The 23484-nt window shown below is 43.5% G+C and overlaps 1 protein-coding gene across 1 annotated transcript; it reads left to right on the plus strand.

Annotated features, from left to right (window-relative positions):
* Positions 1-6182: 6182 nt before the first annotated feature.
* polr3a (polymerase (RNA) III (DNA directed) polypeptide A) lies at positions 6183-23483 on the plus strand. The gene is made up of 31 exons (XM_086195791.1): positions 6183-6368; positions 7630-7765; positions 8328-8465; positions 8756-8927; positions 9057-9211; positions 9384-9623; positions 10764-10926; positions 12242-12378; positions 12471-12574; positions 12665-12806; positions 13003-13143; positions 13223-13292; positions 13447-13574; positions 13652-13790; positions 14060-14224; positions 14392-14564; positions 14724-14835; positions 15495-15613; positions 15991-16128; positions 16550-16720; positions 17482-17595; positions 18525-18611; positions 18698-18780; positions 18862-19032; positions 19981-20074; positions 20220-20312; positions 20831-20995; positions 21192-21356; positions 22466-22597; positions 22665-22797; positions 22871-23483. The coding sequence occupies exons 1-31, from the start codon at positions 6325-6327 to the stop codon at positions 23017-23019; spliced, it is 4173 nt and encodes a 1390-aa protein (XP_086051917.1). The 5' UTR covers positions 6183-6324; the 3' UTR covers positions 23020-23483.
* Position 23484: the final 1 nt, after the last annotated feature.

Raw genomic sequence — 23484 nt, forward strand, 5'->3', positions numbered from 1 at the left:
CCAGTCCAGGAAATTTTGGGGGCTGGTCTTTTTCAGTGGAATATTTTTTCACTGGTTCTCTAGCCTTTAATATCAACTGCCACTTTAAAGAAATTCTGCGGACTGACTGTTTATTGTTGTGATACAGTACACTTGATGGAGCAGAAAAATAAGAAAGCGTCCAACAACAACATACAAGCCTTACTACGCAAAAGACAACGTTCAGCTGGAGTTAGAAACATTGGCGTGTTTTTTTCTGGGGGGCAGCATGGCTCAGAGGTAGAATCGCCGACGAGTAACCGAAGGGTCACAGTTCGATCCTCACTTCCCCCAGTGATCCTGCCAAGGTATCCTTGAGCAATGTACTGTGCCCCTAATTGCTCCTGATGGGCCTACGACGGACTTATGACCCATCCAGTGTGAACCCCGCTTTTCACCCAATGTCTGCTGGGATAGGCTCCAGCCCCCCCATGATCCTAACAGATAAGCAGTATCGAAAATGGATGGATGGATGGATGTGTTTTTCCATTCTTCAGCAGACATTTTTTTTCTAAACTTTGCAGGCCTTTGAACATGGTGAAAAAATTCACAACAATGGCAAAAGGAGGCTTTTGGGTTCCAGGATAAATCATTCCTAGGAAAGAAGTCCCAGGAACTTCTGATCAACTAGTGTTTTTATGTAATCCTTTAAAAGTGTCTGCACAAAATCCTACTAACTCATAACATCACTGTAAATAAACCTACATTTTCTCAAGATAATCCATTGAGTAATCCAATCCAATCATGCAACGCAAAAGAAAGTGGAAAAACAGATGGGATTTGAACAATGCTCCATTCATTTTTTCTGTGCGTTCCATTATCGTGATGCATGATCAACAAACCTGAGTATAACTGTCCATCAGTGTCACAAGGCCCAGTTACGAGTGTGACCTTGAGATGAATAAAAACTGAAGAATATACCACCAAGGTTGTACTCTTCCACATCACCTACAACAAACATGTATGTTCTTTCAATGATCCAAGACGTTCTTCCTTCGCTCTCTGTTGTCTGTCCCTGGAGACACTCAGACCAAACCCTGCCATCTGCTGGCTCAGGTTAAAAAACAACAACAACAACAACAAACAAACAAACAAACAAATCATACACTCATTGCAGATGACCCAACCGTCTTCCTTCAATAAAAACATCATTCTCATCCTGCCAGAAGCCCTTTAGTTTGATTACAACTCAAAGAACATGACACTTGTATGAGCAAGTACAAGTACTCTTAGAAACGGTTCATTTATGAAGGAAACAGAGAGCAGCAGGGAAAAACTCGTGTGTGTGTGTGTGTGTGTGTGTGTGTGTGTGTGTGTGTGTGTGTGTGTGTGTGTAGACGTGGGGGAGAGCACAGCAGAGCGGGGAGGGTCGTTGGAGGTGGTTTCAATGCTTCTGAGAGGTGCCTCATTTTCCAGCACCATCTGTTCCTGGTTCTGCGAGCTGGAAGCCTCGATTGTTTCAAACACCTCCCACACGCTCGGAGCAGCCAGACACCAACAGCTCGGACTCCATCACCTGTTTCAAACAACTGCACGATGTGACCCGCTGCATACGTTAACTACTAATCACACTGTGTTTGATGATGTTGTTAACCTGTTCCTTTAGAGGTTCTTTCCCTCTGGCTCCTTAACAAAAGTTCCAACCAGCCTGGAGCCACTCCTCACCTGTGCTTCAGAGGTGGACTACAATGAAAGGGTTGATGGAGGGAGATAGGGAGCAGTAGCAGGGCCAGACCTGGAGGCTGCAGTCAGCCCTGTTTCCCCTGCCCAGGACTACGTTTGAGATAGGAGGAGGACAGAGGCGCATGAACAAGGTCATGCTCCTCCATTTCAATCAGCTGCTACTGTCTCACATGGCAGCAGAGCATCCGGAGGGGAGGTGCCGTCATGAATCCTAATTGCTCCCTTTTCACCACATTGCAGAGTGTTTCTATGCAAATCTGTCCAGAGAGGTATCTAGTTTATGCAAGGCCAACTGTACGAACTGAAATGTGAGCAGGAATCTCACTCAGACAAAAGCCTTGGTAGGGAGATGCTGGTATTATAATTCATTTGGATAAATTATTCATTTTGCACACGGCTCTCCAGAGTGCAGGACGGAACGCGCTTTCACACACGTAGCTAATGTTTTACATGTATGTATTCCACTACATCAGCGCCCACTGGCCTCAAGTTAAGATATATGGCTTTAATAAGAGTGACAAAGATGGAAAATGATGAGGTATCTGGGAGGAGAGTGCCATGGTGGAGAGATGGAGGGGGGATTCTTCAGCGTGTGGACCGGCTGTTAGCATAATCCACTACATTTGTATATCATGCTCAATGACGCAAGTGTAAATTTAAACACACATAACTATCTACAGACATTCTGATCTGCATAATTGTTGCTGTGTAAATCTTTAGATTAGTTCAATGATTCGGAAAAGGCTGACTGATATTAAATTTTCATTGTGTGTGATTTTTTTTTTTCTCAATCTTCTGGAAGAGTAATGACAAAAACACAGGTGGAAGTTGTAATCAAGGAGGCAGTTTTATGCAAATGTCATATCTGGCATTAACTAGATGGCGCTTGAGAGCAGTGTGTGTGCGTGTGTTTGTGTATGTGTATATCTATATCTACATATATACATTATACATATACATCTCACTCTGTGTATGTGTGTATGCATGCATATTTTATTTATATATATATGAAGTCAACACTCTGTTCAATTTTGATGTAGATTAAAGAGTTTGTGACATCAGGCTTACTTCCCGTAAAACCAAGTTTTAAAGCCATTTTGACCAAATTTGAGATGAATCTAGTCAACCGGAAGCATGTCAAAATGTAGAAAAGAAACCCCACCCCAATTTCCTGTTTCTATCAGGTGGCCTTATAAATAATCTGCCCCATAATGTAATGGAGTCTTCCTTGGCCCAGGCTTCCCACCTCCACCAAGGTTGGTCCAAATCAGCCTCATAGTTGTTGAGTACCGCTGCCGAAAACAAACACCACTGAGACCATGAGCTCTTTGGCAGAGGTAATAAAGCATGTAATCATATTTTAGCACCTTTTTAACACACATACAAGAAACAACTTGTCAAATTTGTGATCTGTTTGATAAAAATATTGATATTTGGCGCCAGCATTGGATCACAAGTACCACGATAAATTCCAATGTCAAAGCGTTCCATCTTCAGATGTGTATACTCTTGCTGTTGTGTCCCCACTCAAGCAGGGGGACTAAAAACATAAACATGATGTGCTGAATGATGACAAACCAAAAAAAGTCATTACATATCAATGATCAATAAGGGTTATGAGAAGAATATATTCAAGCCAATCTCTCTCACACACACACTTTCACACACAGATGCACTTTGACACAGGGCTCTTATTACAAACCCGTCTGTCACAAATGACCATAATCTATACTGCGCTGTCAATGACTCTCCCGGGAAGCTTCCCTCATTTCATTTTTCATCTCGTCCTCTTTCACTTTATTTCCAGTAATTCAAACCCACTAAATCCAAATATGAGGAGACACAGAGCCATGCTGTTTTGACAAGTTAAATGACTACAGGCAATGATGTGCTTCCCAGCCAGTCTGTAAGCAGCCCACGTCGCCAGCCACCGCCTCGCTGTGTGTTTTATGCAAGCGTGTGTGTGTGTGTGTGTGTTTGTGTATGAGCGTGCATGCTCCCTCTTCCTGCTACCCCACCAGACCCTCTGCAGCATCTTTTTTTTTTTTTTTTGAGCTGAAATTGAAATGGATTGTGTAGCTCAATATTTTATTGACATCAACTTCAAACAATGTTGCTACAGTGACACCGGGGACAATTATTTCACCACAGATTCCGTCCTCTCCGCATTTCTCGCTCTCTTTCTGCCTTCCTCCGAGCTCTTCCATTCCTGTAGAGAATTAGTTCTGCATAAATTACCCAGTGGAATATTGAATCAGTCTCCAGCCACCAAAGGCGAGTCTGTGTGGCTGATTACTGAGCTGTGCGTACAACATGCGTGCAGACACACATACAGAGAGAGAGAGGGAGAGGGGCCTCTAAGCAAGGAGCTGACACCATTGCAAAAAACATGGTAAAAGGAGGAGGAAGAAAGAGGAAGGAGGAGGAGGAGGAGGGGCATCAGCCAATCTGGATATGAGGAGTGAAAGCTGTATTAGCCACCCTAGCTACACAATATCTGCTCATTACTTAGTCATTAGCAGGGGCATGGTTTTAAAGAGGGGGGGAGGGATCAATAAATTGTCATGGGTCAATGTTTTGCTGCCCCATTATGAACCTTGGGTGGCTCTGTAAATTAAGCACAGTGATTACTCATGTTAATCACACAAAGATGGCGTTCACATTGATCTACAAACACGCTTTGCATAATGCAAATGGTGTGATGAGCAAACACTGATTGGCTCTCGAGTATTTAAAGAGACGCAGTGCACCGATCAGGAAGGAAGGAAGTAGGAGGGGGGCAACTCGCAGATCTGAGGGGTTTCTAACGATGAATTCTGCCTTATAGGCTAAGTGTAGTGCTGGAATTATTTGTTGATCAGTCAATTAATCAAACGAAAGAAATAGAATACTAATTAGCAACTTTATCAAGCAAAGGAGTTGTGACCTCCATTTTTTCTCAGCTTCTCAAATGCTTCATTTCATAGTTAATTGAATATTTTGGGATGGTGGAGAGCACATTTTTCATTCATTTATTTGTTTTACTGGAAAACAATTAAAATTAACATGACTGTTATATTTAGATCTTGCACGGCTACTCACTCGCTCATGTCTCTGACTAGAATACTCCCCAGGGAGTGAATTGCGTGAGTTTGAGTGCCCATGATTGAATGCTTAAATCACTGTATCCATTGCAAAGTTTTTATACGCAGAGATACTCAAGAGGCTCTTTAAGAAGACACCTGAGCTGCATCCAAAGCTGAAACACACGCCAGCAGCAGTACCCCAAGTGCATTTAAAGATTATTTCTTATCATCTCTGTATTTGAATTGCATTTCCCTATGAGGTCAGGCTCCTTACTGATATGCTGATTTGGAAAGCTCACATATTAGACATGTTTACTTAAAAACTGATGGTTCTAATCACGAGCAGAATTCAAAGTTTAAAAAAACAACATTCATTTAGGCAGTTTTTAGTGTTGGTGGTTATAGCTGACGGATCAATTGGATCGTAGCGGAGTGTGTGGGAAGGAAATCATCGGCTTCCACCTTGGTGCATCAAACAATATAAAAGCTTTCATGTTCGGTTTTGTATCTCCAGCTATTGGAAATAGTTTTGGCTCCATCTAGAGGAAAGATGTCAGACTGACATGCAAACCTGCAGTGCTTTGTTTAAGAGAAGATATTCCCCAGGGAATTATGCTCATCATTGTATTTGTGTCACTTCACCATTGAATAATAAACACAGAAGGAGACGTATCAAAATGTAGGGTATGCACTCCAACAACCAACAACCATATTAAATCTTGTCTTAAAAAATCTTGACTTAAATGCTACTTTCAACAGGAACCTTGAAAGTAGCATTTATGTCAATTTTTTTTTCAATGTAACGAGTAAGTAGTGAGAGTGATAGTTATTTATTTTTTATCAATATTTATTTTTTAAAAACTATTCATAAATATTACTTTTTATCTCTGTTTTTTTTTTTACATTGACCATACAATGTACTGCCACATGTTAGCGTTTTGTCCATTTCAAGTTTGAAACCACACTTATTCCAATAAAGTTATTAAAAAAAAAGCGGCCTATGCGACTTTCAACGACTTTTGGATGCTCGGGTTTTTATTCCCACACATCAACACTATGAGTGTCCATCACTTGGCATACTTTAGGTGTATATAACTGGAACAAACAAATAAAAACAAACCACTTGATTTAAAATAAGAGAAGACAGGTAAAAATGGCTTTGGTATCTTTATATTAACTTAGCATGTATGCGAGCTTCTCAACAGCCATATGTGCAGATTTAATTTTAAATTACTTTACAAATATTTGACCAGCCATTACAGGGAAACTTGATGAGATAACACCTGACATAAGTAGCATTCCCATCCCCTTAATATTCTTATATACTAAACTTTTAACACTTAGTTTACGAGACGCAACGCTACATTACTGATGGGCCCTGAAGTAGGCACAATTGTTGCTCACACATGCTAGCACATTGCGTTTGCTGCTGCCGCTAACAACATGGGGTAGAGAAGTGACAGCGTGCGAGTTGTACGTGAAGCCCAATCCGCTGGAGTTAGGATAAAATAACACGTCAGTTCTTTTGCCGTTTATATGTGTAAGAGCTGCTGCCAAGATGGTGAAGGAACAGTTCAGAGAGACAGATGTGGCTAAAAAGATGTGAGTATGACACACTGAGGAGTTCCTGCTAGCTAACGTTAGTTAGCTCCCCGGCTAGCAAGCTTTAATGTACAGTGTGGGGGAAAATCGAGAAGTTTAGCGTTGTTAGTGTGCATATAACAGGATAATGATCCTCTATTGCATGGTAATGGTATTGGGAAGTTGAAGTGAACAAGTTAGCCGCAAGGCGAGCTGACCTGTGCAGCGAGAATACATTCATAAAAAACTGCTTTTAAAGCAAATGCAGCGGGACTATTAAAATATTGGAGTTTATTCTAAATATGAAAATCAAATTTATTAGCACCCTTTTGTCACAACATGTCATGCAGATGCGATACTAATATCGGCCCGTCATATCGGTGATGATCTTACCTGATATACCAGAATTTGTCTGATGGGCAAAAGTGTTTTACTCTCTACTTCATGCCCATCGTGTGCAGTAACACCTGGACACATCTGATTCCTTAAGATGATACGATTTCATACAGTAACAAAAAAAAAAAGTAAATATAAAAAATGTTGCTTTGCACAGATAATATCAGGAGAGGTAACTATAAAGTATTGGCATAACCAGTTGTGAAACATAAAACATGGGCAAAAAATAATTGTATGGGTGTCCAGAAAGTGATAGAATAACTAAAAAATAATGAGAAAAAGATCGAAGCGAAGTAAAATCTGGTCAACTGGACATAAGTTGACGTCGTTAGGGAGTGAAACTCCCTAACGGCCACCCCTGAAACTCCCTGACACCTCACAACGACTGTCGTTTGGGGAGGCCAGGTGAGTCTCGGGAGGGTCGTTTCCACCACAATAGCACTGACCACTCCCACTTAGGTTTATAAGCTGGAGTTTCCACACTCTTCACTAGAACTGAAGAAGCCTCTCGGATGAGAGTTGAAACGTCTTCAAGATAAACTTACGTCCAGTTGACCAGATTTTACTTCGCTTCAATCTACGATGACCTGGATGAATGAGAACCTACACAGACATCTAATGAGAAAAAGAATATTTATTTATCCAAAAAATGGAGTAGGGAGGAGGAGATGATCAGATGACCTCAGCTACTTCAGAAAGAAGAATATATTGGTAGCCAGTGAGCTCTCTGAATCCTGACTTTTGTTTGCTCAGTGAGATTTGAACATGCAATGAATTTATGCCTACATGTAAGATAATCACCTGACATTGTGACATTACATAAATGTTAGTAAATATCACAGGCCCCGTTTTTAACCTCATGGAAAATTCTCATCCTTCCCTCCAGAAGCCACATCTGTTTTGGGATGAAATCTGCCGAGCAGATGCGTCAACAAGCCCACATCCAGGTTGTCAGTAAAAACCTGTACAGCCAGGACACCAAACACACTCCGCTGCCCTACGGAGTGTTAGACCATCGTATGGTATGTTGTGAAACTCTTTGTAATTTTATGCACATTCGTTGTTTAGCAGATCAGGGTTTTCATGAGCAAACTCATTTTAAGGCAGGAAAGGTGAAATTAAATCTTAAGGAACGGATCAGTGAATGCAGCAAGAAGTTTCCAGGTTCGAGCCCCGGCTCCAGCATAGGGTCTTTCTGTGTAAAGACTGCATGTTCTCCCTGTTCCTGCGTGGGTTCTCTCTGGTACTCCAGCTTCCTCCCACACTCCAAAGACATCAAGAGGGGACGAGGCTGATTGATACTCTAAATTGACCGTAGGTGTGAATGGGGGTGTGAATGGTTGTCTGTCTATATGTGTTGGCCCTGTGATGGACTGGTGACCCGTCCAGGATGAACCCCGCCTCTTACCCGAAGGCAGCTGGGATAGACTTTGTGCAAAAACCCTGAATGTAGACGTCATTCCACAGAGAAAAGATGACACCTCTGGATCTGCTTTGATCCAAGCATTCCCTGTATTACATACTGTTACTATACAAGGCTGTACACACCTGAAATGAATCCTCCTGGGCTTCTGTCTCCGGCAGGGAACCAGTGAGAAAGACCGACCATGTTTGACGTGTGGGAAGAATCTGGCTGATTGTTTGGGACACTACGGCTACCTGGACCTGGAGCTGCCGTGTTTTCACGTCGGCTATTTCAAAGCCATCATAGGAATCCTCCAGGCATGTTCACACTGTAACGTAGAAATCCACGTGATAATTAATGAATACAATGAGATGATGTATATTTTAGCTTACACCTTAAATGCTGCATGCAATAATCAATTTCACCATTTGGTGGCAGTAGAGGATAAAAAAAGATTCATGTGAAACTTTACATTTAAAAAAAACCTTTTTTATCAGTTGTGCTAAGCTTACAGAATTCTCCTGCCATAATCCAAGATGTGCTTTTTTTCCGCTACATTGTTTCAGTTTCCTCCCTCTAATGTGATATTTTTGTGTCACAACTCCAGATGATCTGTAAGACGTGTTCAAGCATAATGCTGTCCAAAGAGGAGAAACTCCAGTTCCTGGATTTCTTGAAGCGCCCCAACCTGGCATATCTCCAGAAGCGAGGGTTGAAGAAGAAGATCTCTGATAAATGTCGCAAAAGAACAATCTGTCTGAATTGTTCCGCTTTCAATGGTGAAATGAGAAATCTGTTATTATACTACTGACCTTCCTTTACACTGACATTTTGTGCCATGTGATATTTTGAGGGGGAAAGAAAGAAAAACAAAAAAAAGCTGAGATATAATGTTGCTCTGCTTTCAGGAACGGTGAAAAAGTGCGGCCTGCTGAAGATCATCCATGAGAAGTATAAAACAACTAAAAAGGTTGTGGATTCTTTTGTGTCGGAGTTCCTGCAGTCCTTTGACACCGCCATCGAGCACAATAAATTGGTGGAGCCTCTTCTGACACGTGCGCAGGTGACATTTGTATTGGTGTTGTGTCCTTCAGCTCAATCTGGGCCCGAAACTTCAAACGTCTGATCCCTGCATTGCAGAAAATCAAGGCTAAGCCGAGGTGCAGAAATAATCGGAACTTTTAATAACTTTCTCCAGCACCTGCTCAGAAGTCTGTATTCCATCTCCTCTTTAGGAGAACCTTAATCCTCTGGTGGTGCTGAACCTGTTTAAAAGGATTCCCCAAGAAGACATTCCTCTGCTGCTGATGAACCCTGAAGCAGGGAAACCCGCCGACCTCATCCTGACTCGCCTCCTGGTGCCTCCCCTCTGTATACGACCTTCCGTGGTCAGCGACCTGAAGTCGGGCACCAACGAGGATGACCTCACCATGAAGCTCACCGAGATCATCTTCCTCAATGATGTCATCAAAAAGGTGGATATTTGTGGGTTGTTGTTTTTTTCTTGAGTAAAATGTTTTCAGCTACCTGCTTACAGCTCTTGTTTGAGGAGAGGTTTTTTTTTTTTTTTTTTTTAGCAGCAGCTGCACAAATGGTTTAAACAGTAAACTGAAAGCAACAGTATCTTTTCAGCTGTAAAAATGAATTGTGTCAAGTCACATCACCCCTGAGAGATGACGCGCATCGCTGTCGTGGTTCGATCCATTCGGTCTGAACATTTGGAAAGTTATAAAAGCCACACGAGGAAATTATTCAAATAAATTGAAGCAAGCCAACGGCTAAAGGAAGCGACAGTTTTGGTTGGAACACGTTGGACAAATCATTTTTGAGGATTGGGGAACACTTGTCAAATAAGTTGTTTTACTATTCGAATTTAATCCGTTTGCCTCAATTACATTTGGGGATTCTGTAAAAGCTGCATGATTCAATTATTTATCCACAGTGAAGCAGAGGGTTGATCAGCTCTGCTTCGGACTTGGAGATATGAACAAAATCAAATAACATCAAATGTCACACAATATTGACACAGAATGACAATCTTGATAAATAATGATCTTAAAAATAGCTTAATAGTTCAAGTTGAAGAGTAGTTACTTCACTGTGTAAGTAACGCAGCCTCGAGAAACAGAAAGACGCAACACTTCAGGTATTCCATGATCATGATCATGATCAACATCAAAAGCCTAAGATGATGTCGAGTGTGAAATGCAGCGATTTATCTGGCAGCAGTGAGTTGAATGCTAACGATGAGAACTTGTTTGAGAAGGTCTTGAACATTAAAGACGTTCATAACTACATACTGGTCATGTAGTACTTCAGATTCCAGCGGCATCCGCTGAGAATAAAGTGCATTTTCTTTCAACACACCTGTCATTCTCCTTAAACTAAGGGATTACTCTCCTCTATACCCAGGACTGGCTCATTTAGAGAGATGTCTTAGTGAAGTGGCTCATCTGTGATATTTCAACCTAAAGACTGCTCTGGATGATCTGATGATTGACTGTTTTTCAGCTTAAAGCTCTACAGCTAAACACACGTCTTGAGTGCGCCTGTGTCTTATTTTTCATGGTGACAGCCTACATTAAAGAACTTTTTTTTTCCCCCCCCTCATCCAGCATCGTATGACAGGAGCTAAGACCCAAATGATCATGGAGGACTGGGACTTCCTCCAGCTGCAGTGTGCTCTTTACATCAACAGCGAGCTTTCTGGCATCCCCCTCAACATGGCACCTAAGAAATGGACCAGAGGTTTTGTGCAGAGACTGAAGGGGAAGCAAGGTAGATATGTTGGAATAATTACTCCTCAGTATGTTTCCTAAGAATTAGGGCCTGACCGATATGGATTTTTTTTGGGGTCTATGCCGATTTTGATATTAGGGAATAAAAAATTCAGATAACCGATATATTGGGTGGTTACATTTAATCTTTTTTTTTTTTTTTACATTTTTCATATAAAAAAAAGACAAAATACCTGCTTTTGATGGCTTAAATACAGTTCCAAATGCTTGTTACAAAGATTTAAATTGAAGGGCAACCCCCACTATCATCTCAGTAAACATAAAGAAGTCTGTCTGACAGTGTATTAATACATTTATTGAAGTAGAATTCCTGGTAGGGCTGTTATTGGTGTGCATTACATTGCACTGTGTCTGATTATAAGGTCAGCAAGTGTGCATCAGTAGGTATGAGGCAGGTGAATAAACAGCGTCATAAAAGTCTCTGGTAAAACATGATTTGAAATGCGCCTCTCGGAATTCTCTCAACGTGCGTTCACATTTTCTTTCCCACATGAATTTACAACTTTTGACCAGAAACGCTTTTTCCTCCTCAACGGCATGAGTTAATAAACACCGTCCGTGCGCTGCTGAAAATAAACACTCCCCGTGACGGTTTTTGCACGAAGCGTTATCCCAACTTGCTCCCGTCTTATCTAGTATGGTAGAATGCAGCTGCCTCAGTGAGCCCAACATGACTTTGAGGTACTGTAACGTTACCGTTACATCATTCATGGTGCTGTGACTGACTCGGTTAACTAGTTTGGCAAGGTAGCCAAGATTTAAGCTAGATTATCCTAACTTTCTTTAGCCTGCTAACATAGCATGTCACGCTCCACTGGATAATATTAGTGAAGCGTGACGGACGCAGCGAGGTACGTCATGGGAAATGGGAAACGTACTAAGTTTTTTTTTTTTTCCCTAAATTTACAAACTAGCTATTATAAACTTATGATTGAGGCAAACTGCTTGGTTTTAGTCTAGTATGCACTGTTGGCTTCTCAGTACCAGACCCGACTGCACTCTCACTCTGTGGGGTCAGTGATTCCACTGATTAACACTCTTCTGTGGCTGAAGGTGTCAGTGGAATCACCTGTGAAAGTGTTTGGTTGGAAGGAAAACCTGCATGGCACATGATTGCCCACCCCTGCTCTAATGGCTATAATCGGCCGATTATCGGGCCCTACTAAGAATCGGGGAGGCCGTATTTGGATTAATTTCCAGATTTTCAGCCTCAAATGTTGGTGATCTGCATTCATTTTGAACTCTATCTGTCTTTCATTCATTAAAAATTGTGCATTTTTACCGGGGTACCTCAGGGCGATTCAGAGGAAACCTGTCGGGAAAACGAGTTGACTTCTCTGGCAGAACTGTCATTTCGCCTGACCCAAACCTGAGGATCGATGAGGTGGCTGTCCCTGTGCATGTAGCCAAGATCCTCACTTATCCCGAGAAGGTAAGCGACCGCTTCACATCTATGTACAAAACGCTGAAGCGTCGCTTCCTGTCCTGGAGTTTAAACCATCTAAATCTGATACCGTGTCATAGGTGAACAAAGCCAATCTTGAGCTAATGAGGAAACTTGTCCGCAACGGTCCTGACGTTCACCCCGGAGCCAACTTCATCCAGAATCGTCACATGCAGATGAAAAGGTGACTGATTGCCTCACTCACAAATTAAAACAAATCTTTGTCTGTCGTTATTCAGCAGCGTGATTGAACCCCCCCCCCCTTTTTTTTCAGGTTTTTGAAATATGGAAATCGTGAGAAAATTGCTCAGGAGTTGAGGTTTGGTGATGTGGTGGAAAGGCACCTGATCGACGGAGATATCGTCCTATTCAACCGACAACCGTCTCTCCATAAACTCAGCATCATGGCCCACATCGTAAGTCCATTCAACCGGTGTCTTGATCTCAGGAAGATGTTGCGAACGCAGCACGCATGTTTAGCTTGAAGCTAATGGCCACTGAGGGCTGACAACAGCAAAAGCGCTTCAACCTTCCTCCTGTTTTTTTTTTTTTAATGATTTGCACGTGCACGGTTTTGACAGAATTTTGTAAACTTCTTACCCAAATTCACAGGCCAGAGTCAAACCTCACAGGACGTTTCGCTTCAACGAGTGCGTGTGCACCCCGTACAACGCCGACTTTGACGGCGACGAAATGAACCTGCATTTACCTCAAACTGAAGAAGCCAAAGCGGAGGCCCTGGTCTTGATGGGGGTGTGTATTGTCAGTGCAAATGTCCTACGAGAACCCTGCGACATCGATGGAAAACTGACAAATCATTCTTTTCTTCCAGACCAAAGCTAATCTTGTTACTCCAAGAAATGGTGAACCTCTGATTGCTGCTATTCAGGACTTTCTGACAGGTGCGTGACGCACAGTGAATTTGGTACCTCGTGCGTTTGGACCTACTGAACATTTTATCTCTTATAAATTCCTAGCACACATTAATTCATGACTTTTTGTCTGTCTGGGTTATTTCATACGCATTAAATTCAAAGCACACCTTTTGCCTCCTAGCTGCCTACCTCCTGACCTTGAAGGACACCTTCTTTGACAGAGCGAAAGCCTGTCAGATAGTGGCCTCAATCCTTGTGGGCAAAGATGAAAAAGTCAGGATCCGTCTTCCCCATCCAGCTATAATGAAGGTACTTGACATTACAGAGCCTGTTCAATAACTCAACATTCATCCTCAGACCTTAATATGTTGTGCTTTATCTGTCAGCCCATGGCCTTGTGGACAGGCAAGCAGATTTTCAGCCTGATTCTGAAGCCGAGCAAGGACTGTCCAGTCAACGCTAACCTGAGGACCAAGGGCAAGCAGTACTGTGGCAAGGGAGAGGATCTCTGTCACAACGACTCATGTGAGCTTGTCATAAATGTCACATTATAATACTTTGGCAACCATTTTTTTCCCCGATACTTCACAGCAACAGACACTTTCAAATCTTCGCTGAAGATGAGATTATTTTTCGACCCAGCTGAATGTCCTTCAGCCCCCCCCCCCCCCCCCCCCCCCGCTGCTCCTTTCAGACACAGCGGGCGTCCGAAGCCAACCATCACTTTGTTACACCCACCGTAGTTGCAGTTCTATTCTGAGAACTGATGGAATCAATTCTTGTCACATTCCCAGTTGTGGTGATCCACAACAGCGAGCTGATGTGTGGGAGTATGGACAAGGGCACCTTGGGGTCTGGGTCCAAGAACAACATCTTCTACATCCTGCTGAGAGATTGGGGACAGCTGGAGGCAGCCAATGCCATGTCCCGCCTCGCCAGACTTGCCCCCGTCTATCTCTGTAGGTGATCTTTACATATGTGCTTAGAGTTTGATTTGTATTCGATCGTACTGGAACTGTTAACAGGTGACATCATTCTAAATCCTTGATGATACATTTCTGCAAGTCCGATAATCTTCAGTCATACAGAGAGCAACTTAACATTTTTGGATCTGAACAACTGTCAGCAAACCGCGGCTTTTCCATCGGCATTGGGGATGTGACGCCCGGCCAGGGTCTGCTGAAGGCCAAGCAGGACCTACTGGACGATGGTTACCAGAAGTGTGACGAATACATAGAAGCTCTACAGACCGGCAAACTGCAGCAGCAGCCTGGCTGCACAGCGGAGGAGACCCTGGAGGTAGGCGACAGCGCACTCACACCTCACGTGGGTCCTCCTTTGGTCAGCCATGCGCACACTGCCACTGGCACAACACAAATGCATGACTTTTGACCTTTCCAGAGGACTTGTTGGTTTGTCAATAAACAAGTTTGTTTTGTTGGTTGTGTGTATCAATAGGCCCTCATCCTTAGAGAGCTGTCTGTCATTCGAGACCGAGCGGGCAGCGCCTGCCTCAGGGAGCTCGACAAGAGCAACAGCCCTTTGATCATGGCTCTGTGTGGCTCCAAAGGTAAGCCTCTCAGAGAGCTGTGTAATAATATAATATTCATACTTCTCCTTTTTACACGACTGTGCAAAGTCTGGCTGACACAGTGACAAAGAGCATCCTCCTCTCCCAGATCCTATTCAGTGTTAAGCTCCGCTGTCGTCATCTCATCATTTTAAGGGTATTTTAGCAGCTGTAATTTGTGCCACTGCTGTAGCCGAGAGCGCCATTCAATCCAAATCATCAGGCCATTCAGCCTCCGCTCAGCCTCCTGTTGTGTGTTTTAATGCCACCAATCTATAAACTCGGTCTCATTTACATGTTTCTCTGTGTCCGTAGTCAGAAAGAAGGTATGAATCATGATATGCTGATTTATCCCAGCCCATTCAGAAACTTCCGCGCTGACCTTATGAAATCGTTTTTTTGACTGTTATGGCAAATCGACACGAATTCCAGTGAATTAAGCTGTAATGGCAATTAAAGTGATTGGATGATAGAATGGAACAAAGATACTTTTCAACGTCATAACTCTGTGCATCTCACTCCACTCTGTTACCAGACAGTAAGAGAACTGCGGCAGCGCTACCCGATCTGTTCCTCAGCTGAAAATACACACTGTTTGTTGTACTCCTTTTTAATTATGTGTTTACTCTCATTTATTTGTGTCTCCTGCATTCAAACAGGGTCTTTCATTAATATCTCTCAGATGATTGCCTGTGTGGGCCAGCAGGCCATCAGCGGCTCCAGGGTACCTGATGGTTTTGAAAATCGCTCATTGCCTCACTTTGAAAAACACTCAAAAGTAAGAGCTCATTAATTTATGTTAATTATTGTGCTTGCTAAGGGTTTGTTCATGCTACTTGTGCTTTATATGTGTGGGTAAATAATGAATCAAGTTCATGCCTTTGATTGGGGCCAGAATTCTGAGTGATGGGAAGGCTCGGGATTCTCTTCATCATGCAGGAGGCATGGAGACCCCATAGTGCCCCCGTAGGTCACTGAGGCTCGTTGAACTCACCAAATTTATTCGGCCACGGTGACCGATTGTAGTGTCGATTTCGCTAAACAGAACGTGAGATATTTTGGATTCACTGTTGATGTGGCAGCGTAACAAATCACTCTGGAGTTACAGCCCTGGATGTGGAAATCATGATTAATGCCTGAACAATTTTTCTGCAGCTGCCTGCTGCTAAAGGCTTTGTGGCTGACAGCTTTTACTCCGGCCTGACGCCAACAGAGTTTTTCTTCCACACCATGGCCGGTCGAGAGGGTTTGGTGGACACCGCTGTGAAAACCGCAGAGACCGGCTACATGCAGGTAATACTTAATCTTTTTTCCCCATGTCATGTGACTTGGAAGAAAGTGCGCACCTATATCAGCAGAGCCCTCCGTGTTCTTCCTCTTTTTTGCATTTAAATGGATAGATGGATTGTTCCCTGTCCTCACAGTCAGTGCTTCATGTACTTCATGACTGCTGAAGGTTGAAGTGTCAGTGAAAGCGCACATTTTCTCTGCTCAGTGAAAATCTGGTGCTGATCCTGGTCCAGAATCCATCATACCTAAGTACAGTGTGGAATTTAAAAGCAAGCGGCCAAACTGAGAGAACAGAGCTGGCTCCACCTCCCTGTGACCTTCTACGGCTGTGTCGAGAGAAGGGATGAATATTCAAAGTGTTACTCTGATATGTATCTATGGATGAATCGAGATATTTTTTGTGCTCCTGCCCGTGTTTGGACAGAGGCGTTTGGTGAAGTCTCTGGAGGACCTGTGCTCACAGTACGACCTCACAGTACGAAGCTCCACCGGGGACATCATCCAGTTCATTTACGGTGGAGACGGTCTGGATCCCGCCGCCATGGAAGGAAAAGACGAGCCGCTGGAGTTCAAAAGAGTCCTCGACAACATCCGAGTGAGTGAAATCCAGACTTTTTAAACACGTGGCGTTTAGGGCTCGGTGCCGCACCTCTGCCTCCCTGCGTTGACCAACACTCTCATAGACGGTTTCCAAAGGTGAACTCTGCCACGCTCTCTGTCTGGCATCGTCATGGATAATAGAGTTGCAACACGAACTCTTCAAAATTTGGTATTCTTTTGTTGCACAAATGAAAGAACAACTACATCTGGACAATTAGTCAGAATGTTCAGATATTAAAATCATTAACAAGCTCCCTGTTGCTGTGTTGTTGTGTTTTTGCAGGCTTAAGAGTGAATAGATTTTTTTTTTGTTTTTAAATTTACATTCCCTGCTGGTAGTTAAGTTTGAATAAGGTAGTATAATCGCCTTGGCTTTCTTTTCCCAGCAACCTGCTTTGTGCTCTTAAGTTTATGTGTGGTCACAATGTAACAATTTAGGCTTTCAGAACAAGTCAATACCAGCCTTAGTCGGTGGAGCTGAGCCGCCCTTCGGTGCTTTAGCGATGGAGGTGTTATGTTTTTGCGGTCACCCCCATCCCTGGGAAGGTAATATTCAAACGTCCACCTGGACGGGGAATCCGTCAGACTTTGAAGTTACTACAAGTTATCACAGCCACAACTCTAGAATTCACCAGGTGACAACGTTTCATATCCAAAAGGTCACCTCCGTCTCCCAGGGAGACAATCGGGACCTGTTGACCTGTGGGCAAATGTTGGCTCCCACTTATCACCTGCGGGTCCTCTCCGTCCCCACAGGCGGTCTATACGTGTCCAGATGAACCCGCACTCAGTCAAAACGAACTGGTTCTCACTGCAGACGCCATCATGAAGAGAGCCGACTTCTTGTGCTGCAGAGACAGCTTCTTGGAGGTAAACTTTCCCACAGTACAGTGCTGCTTTATCACAATGAAATTACTTTGGGTTTTTTTGGCCATGAATGTCTTAATTATGAAAAGCCGTCAGTCAGAAGTCACAGTAACCTACAGAATTAAGATTGCATGTTTAAATGTGAAACCTGTTGTTGTTTTGCAGTTGTTGTTGTTTTTTTGTTTTTTTTTACCTGTATTGCATTTAATGTCCTCCACAGTCCCTTGGTATTTGCCATGAAGGCATCAAGCCTCAGACAGTAACCTTAGAGATGATGCTAAGCTTCTTAAACTCGATGAGACCACAGGAGATTTGAGATAAAAGAACTGAGGAAATCTGTGGGCAGATATACCCACAGATATACCTTTACACGCGCAGAGAAAACCAGCCAGCTGTGACACAGATGGGAAATGAACCAATTAGAATCCAGAGGTCCTCTGAAGTGATGCGTCACCCACAGCGCTGTTCACAGGAGCAGCCGGAGGGAATATGACAGCCTCACTGTTCCCCGTGTGAGAATTTGAAAAAAAGAAAAAAGCTTGATAATCACCGCGAGTGCAAAAAATTAGCGTCACTTCCAGCTGAAAGCGGATTTTTGTGTCTGACTACTGGCAGTGACTGGTGTGCCCTCACCTCTCTCTCTGTGTAGGAGTTAACTGACACAGGGTCAGAGAAGTACCTGGAGGTATAGTGACTGAGCAGCATGCTGGAATGCGGTGTAACTGACTTGAGAATGGTGTGCCAGCAACATTTGAAATTGAATAATGATTTTATGAAGCTTAAAGATAGATTTGGGTACTAGACAAAGCACTACCAACACCTGACTGCTCTGCTGACTCCCAGTTGTTGCATGACGGCGTTTCACGCTTAAATTTGGATTCCCCCTCCCCCACAGCATTTCTGAATCTGTCCCATTTTCCTCCCAACTGTAGGAGATAAAGAAATTCATCAAGACGGTCTCAGAGAGAATCAAGAAGACCAGAGACAAGTATGGGATCAACGACAATGGCACCAGCGAGGTGGACGCTGCACACTGTGCATTCACATGCAGCACTCGGCAATGTCCGCAACTGCGTTTAACTTGTTTTTATACCTCGCATTGCAGCCCAAAGTTCTCTATCAGCTGGACCGTATAACTCCCTGCCAGCTGGAGAAGTTCCTTGAAACCTGCAGAGACAAGTACATGAGGTACGCAAACGTTTTGTTAAATCCGAACAAATAAAAGGCCGAGCAAGCTCTCAGACCCTCATCACGTTTCCCCCCCTGCAGGGCTCAGATGGAGCCAGGCTCAGCAGTGGGCGCTCTTTGTGCCCAGAGCATCGGAGAACCAGGTACTCAGATGACCTTGAAAACGTTCCACTTTGCCGGCGTGGCATCCATGAACATCACTCTCGGTGTGCCTCGCATCAAAGAGATCATCAACGCTTCCAAGAACATCAGGTGAAGTCAAAGATTCACACCAATCGCTGATTTGTTTCCATAGAGACAGAGCACATTCAAGTCTTGCCCACACAGGGATAAGAGAACAGTTAAGTCGCTCTCCATAGGTTCAACCTGTTTGAAGGTTTGTCCTCTGTCAATTCAGCCTTCAGCAAACAGCAAAATCCAAACAAAAACAAAGGTGCTAAGTATTGGGAATAAATACCTCCAAGGCAAAGGAACCAAACACTGTCGAATTGAAAAAGTGAGGCAGACTTGAATATGAGACATTCAGGCAATCAACAAAGGGGCCGAGACACTGAATATACCTGCAGCAGTCTGAAAACATTCAATTTCCCCATGTCACCGCATTGATATGCTTATTTAGCCATTGGGAGGCTAGAGAGATAACGTTATTAAAGAGCTTTTATACCCTAGAGCTCTTTTGTTCACTCCCACACTGACTGACACAAAGAAGTTTGAGAAAACCATTTAGGAAATGTTAGTTGTATCTTAAGCTACCGCAGAAGTGTTGCCTAGAAGAAAAATTAGACATACTGAAGTGACAAAATGCCTGTTATCCACAGCGGGTAAATGTCAGACTGAGGCTCTGCTCCCTCCCAACCCTCTGCTTTCTCTCTGCAACGGGAGCAGTTTCATTCTGCAGCTCTGACCTGCATTGATGAGGACTGAAATCTCCAGGTGACACAGGGTGATTTGCAGTCGGCACTTACGAGCCGCTCACTGCTGCCTCCGCTAACATCCCTGTAACTTAATATCCTTTCAGCCACTGATTCCCCGCGTGTGCATTGAAGGAGTGACCCAGCCTGGCACTGCTTGGGTTGGTGTCGAGACTCAAAAACAGACCGAAGCAAAACAGAAACACCATCGCCGCTCCTCCACAGAAGTCATCTCACACTCTCTGATTTGCCTGCAATTATTTAATGAAGGCCCTCTCCTCCCGCACAGCACCCCTATAATCACAGCTCATTTGGATGTGGAGGACGATGCAGACTTTGCCAGGCTGGTGAAGGGAAGGATAGAGAAAACCCTCCTAGGAGAGGTAATACAACCTGCAGGATAGCTGGCTCTTGCCTTTTGGGCAAATAAATGAATGCTATCATGTAGAGGGATGTCGGCATAAAGACAGTCCCTGACGTGAATAAGAAACTGCAATATTGCAACTGTCTCTTTCCGCCCCCTCACAGATATCTGAATACATAGAAGAGGTTTTCCTGCCAGACGACTGTTTTATTCTGGTGAAACTGTCGCTGGAAAGAATCAGGCTGCTACGACTGGAGGTACTGACATTTCTCTCTCTCTGATTTATACCCGTTCAACCATCACCTTTATTTCAACTTCGGCCTCTGCGGCTTTGGCCATCATCAGCACCACAAGACTGTACTCGCACTCGAAAGTAATTGAGCACATCACAGTGCACCTTCCATTCCCCTGACATTTCTATCAACGCCTCCTACCTGCGACACTTTGTTTTCAGTGCCCAACTTTCATAAAAATGACCTCTCAATGACAGCTTGAGAGAATTCCTTCAGATTTAATACAAACATTGAGTCACTCGAGGATGAATTAATTGGAATGTAATGAGTTTCCTCAGTAATTACAATATTTCATGCCAAAGTCAAACAGTATTAACACCGAGGTTTGTAGTGGTCAGTGTCACCTCATGTGAGCAGGAACGCTCCGGAGGCTGCGTTTCTCAGTGTTTGTTCTGCTACATGTCCTATTTGTCACATTTAGCAACAGTGTTGTAGCTGATTTCTGTCTTTTCTATCTTTTTTTTAAAACTCTCGTCTTCCAGGTAAACGCAGAAACGGTGCGTTACTCCATCTGCATGTCTAAACTGCGAGTGAAACCAGGAGACATCGCCGTGCACGGCGAGGCGGTTGTGTGTGTGTCACCCAGGGAGAACAGCAAAAGCTCCATGTACTATGTGCTGCAGTCACTGAAAGAAGAACTTCCAAAGGTGAAAGCCTGGTGGTTGAAAAAGGAAAAAAAACAAAAACAAAAAAACCTCTGCGCAAAAATCACCAGATTTAAGTTCCAATTCAACGCAAGTTCATCAAGTTATGATAAATGTCAATGTTAAGAGATGCTCCTCAATCAGAACATATTCAAGCATATTATACTATTTGTTGAGGGTTTTCCTTTTAATTCTGAAGGTGGTAGTCCAAGGCATCCCTGAGGTGGCCCGAGCAGTCATTCACATTGACGAGCAGAGCGGCAAGAACAAGTACAAACTCCTGGTGGAGGGAGACAACCTGAGAGCTGTAATGGCAACGCACGGAGTGAATGGAAGCAGGACCACATCGAACAATACATATGAGGTAGGAGCATTTAAGGTCAACGGTTCCTTTGAATACAAGACTGTCACACAAAGTTTAAGATTGAGTTGAACCTGGACTCTATTTGATTGGCTGACCCAGTTGGCAGAGAAGTGCTTCTTGCCCCTGCAGAGACCGTGGGTCCCATTCTCGTGTCTTGCTCTCACTAAACATGTTCAATATTACTAAATTTGAAACATTATTGTAGATGCTTTAACCTGTTTTCCCAGAAAAGAGTACAAGAGTTTTTATTGAGTTGCTCTGCCTCTGGCCTTGATTCAGCGTGTTACAGGGGTACACAAACAGATGTAAGTGCAGCCGCACTACCAGAGGAACAAAAAGACACAACCTCAGATGGAGTCACACGGAAGCCACAGAAAGTTATCAGTGCTGCAACACAACGTTGATTTTCTTCTCATCACTACAGGGCGAAACCTGCGTTTAGCGATCGTCTGCACTCCCTCTAATGTGGTCAGAGAACGGACCACATTACACCTGTCCCTAGATTACTGCACTGGCTCCCTGTGTGTCAAAGGGTTGAGTTCAAAATCCTGTTACTGGTCTATAAGTCGCTGAATGGGCTTGGGCCTAAATACATGTCAGAGCTGCTGACTGGGTATGAAGCATCCAGACCCCTCAGGTCATCAGGGACAGGTCTACTTAGCATCCCCAGGGTCAGAACCAAGCAGGGTGAAGCTGCTTTCAGTTTCTGTAGTCCACACCTGTGGAACAAACCCCCTGAACCTCTGAGGGGGGCACAAACTGTCAGCTCATTTCAATCAGGGCTGAAAACACTGCTGTTTACTGCAGCCTTCTTATAGTATTGATGGATTGATTTAATATTGATTTGTCTGCTGTCGAACTGATTTTAAACTGTTTTTAACTTTCAATTCTCTCTTTACCTCTTTAAAGCACTATGAATTGCCTTGTGTATGAATGGTGCTATACAAAGAAATTTGCCTTGCCTCTACAACGTCTTGTACTACGACTGTACCCCTCAACTGAGTTGATAGAAACACACCACGATCGATTGTTTTTGTATTTTAATCGTCTGCATCAGGCCCGGGTACTCCAATTTTTCTAGTCATTGCTGTATTACCCCCCCCCCCCAGGTGGAGAGGACCTTAGGTATTGAGGCTGCGAGATCAACCATCATCAATGAGATCCAGTACACCATGGTGAACCACGGGATGAGCATAGACCGCCGTCACGTCATGCTTCTTGCAGACCTCATGTCCTACAAGGTAAATATCGCGTGGTTTCACAGCGTTCACGCGGTTCCAAGTATCTGAATATATTCTCTCCGTCAAGGGGGAGATACTCGGAATTACCAGGTTTGGTTTGGCTAAGATGAAGGAGAGCGTCCTCATGCTGGCATCCTTCGAGAAAACCGCAGACCACCTCTTTGACGCTGCCTACTTTGGACAAAAGGACTCTGTCTGCGGTGGGTTGACGCTTCAGCTACATAAAAAAACTTGATGGCTTTTTTGGGTGTTGAACCTTGGTTCCTGTTTCAGGTGTGTCTGAGTGCATCATCATGGGGATACCCATGAACATCGGGACGGGGCTGTTCAAGCTCCTGCACAAGGCCGACAAGGACCCGTCCCCAGCCAGGAGACCGCTCCTCTTCGACAACTCAGACTTTCATATACCTCTGACCACATAGCATCAAAGATGGAACAGATTCCTTTCATCCTTTTTTTTTCTCCTCCCAACGCTGCTTTGCAACACTCATCTTCAACTAAGAGAATCAGCATCTGATAACATGTCATAGTTTTTTGGTGGTGTGCGACCTCGATTCTGACTCGTGTGGCATTTTAAAGTTTGAATAACTGAAGATACAGAAAGTGTGAAATAATTCCTGGTTAGTGGTTTTTGTTTCTACTTCATAAAACGCAGCATTTCCTGGGTTGTTAAGACATTACATCATTTTCCCTTAAATAGAATGGACGTTTTTTATGGATATATTTGTGTTTATAGGAAATCCATATGATCTAGTTTACATCCAGGCCCCATTGGAGTCCGCAAGACAGAAACCCACTTTTTTTTTTTCTTTAAGGTATTTGTTTTCATGTAAGATTTAAAAGTGTATTCATTTAATAAAAAAATAATAAATAATGCACTTTGTAGA

This window comes from Aulostomus chinensis, chromosome 23 (genome assembly GCF_037954235.1).
Source record: "Aulostomus chinensis isolate RoL2024-O1b breed Wild chromosome 23, RoL_Achi_v1.0, whole genome shotgun sequence".
Classification (NCBI taxonomy): Eukaryota; Metazoa; Chordata; class Actinopteri; order Syngnathiformes; family Aulostomidae; genus Aulostomus; species Aulostomus chinensis.

Excerpts from the sequence above, each read along its gene's own strand:
- polr3a (XM_086195791.1), top strand. The coding sequence starts at position 6,325 with ATGGTGAAGGAACAGTTCAGAGAGACAGATGTGGCTAAAAAGAT. Across the intron at positions 16,721-17,481 it reads GAGTCCTCGACAACATCCGA|GCGGTCTATACGTGTCCAGA; the intron begins GTGAGTGAAATC and ends CCGTCCCCACAG. Across the intron at positions 20,075-20,219 it reads AGAAAACCCTCCTAGGAGAG|ATATCTGAATACATAGAAGA; the intron begins GTAATACAACCT and ends GCCCCCTCACAG.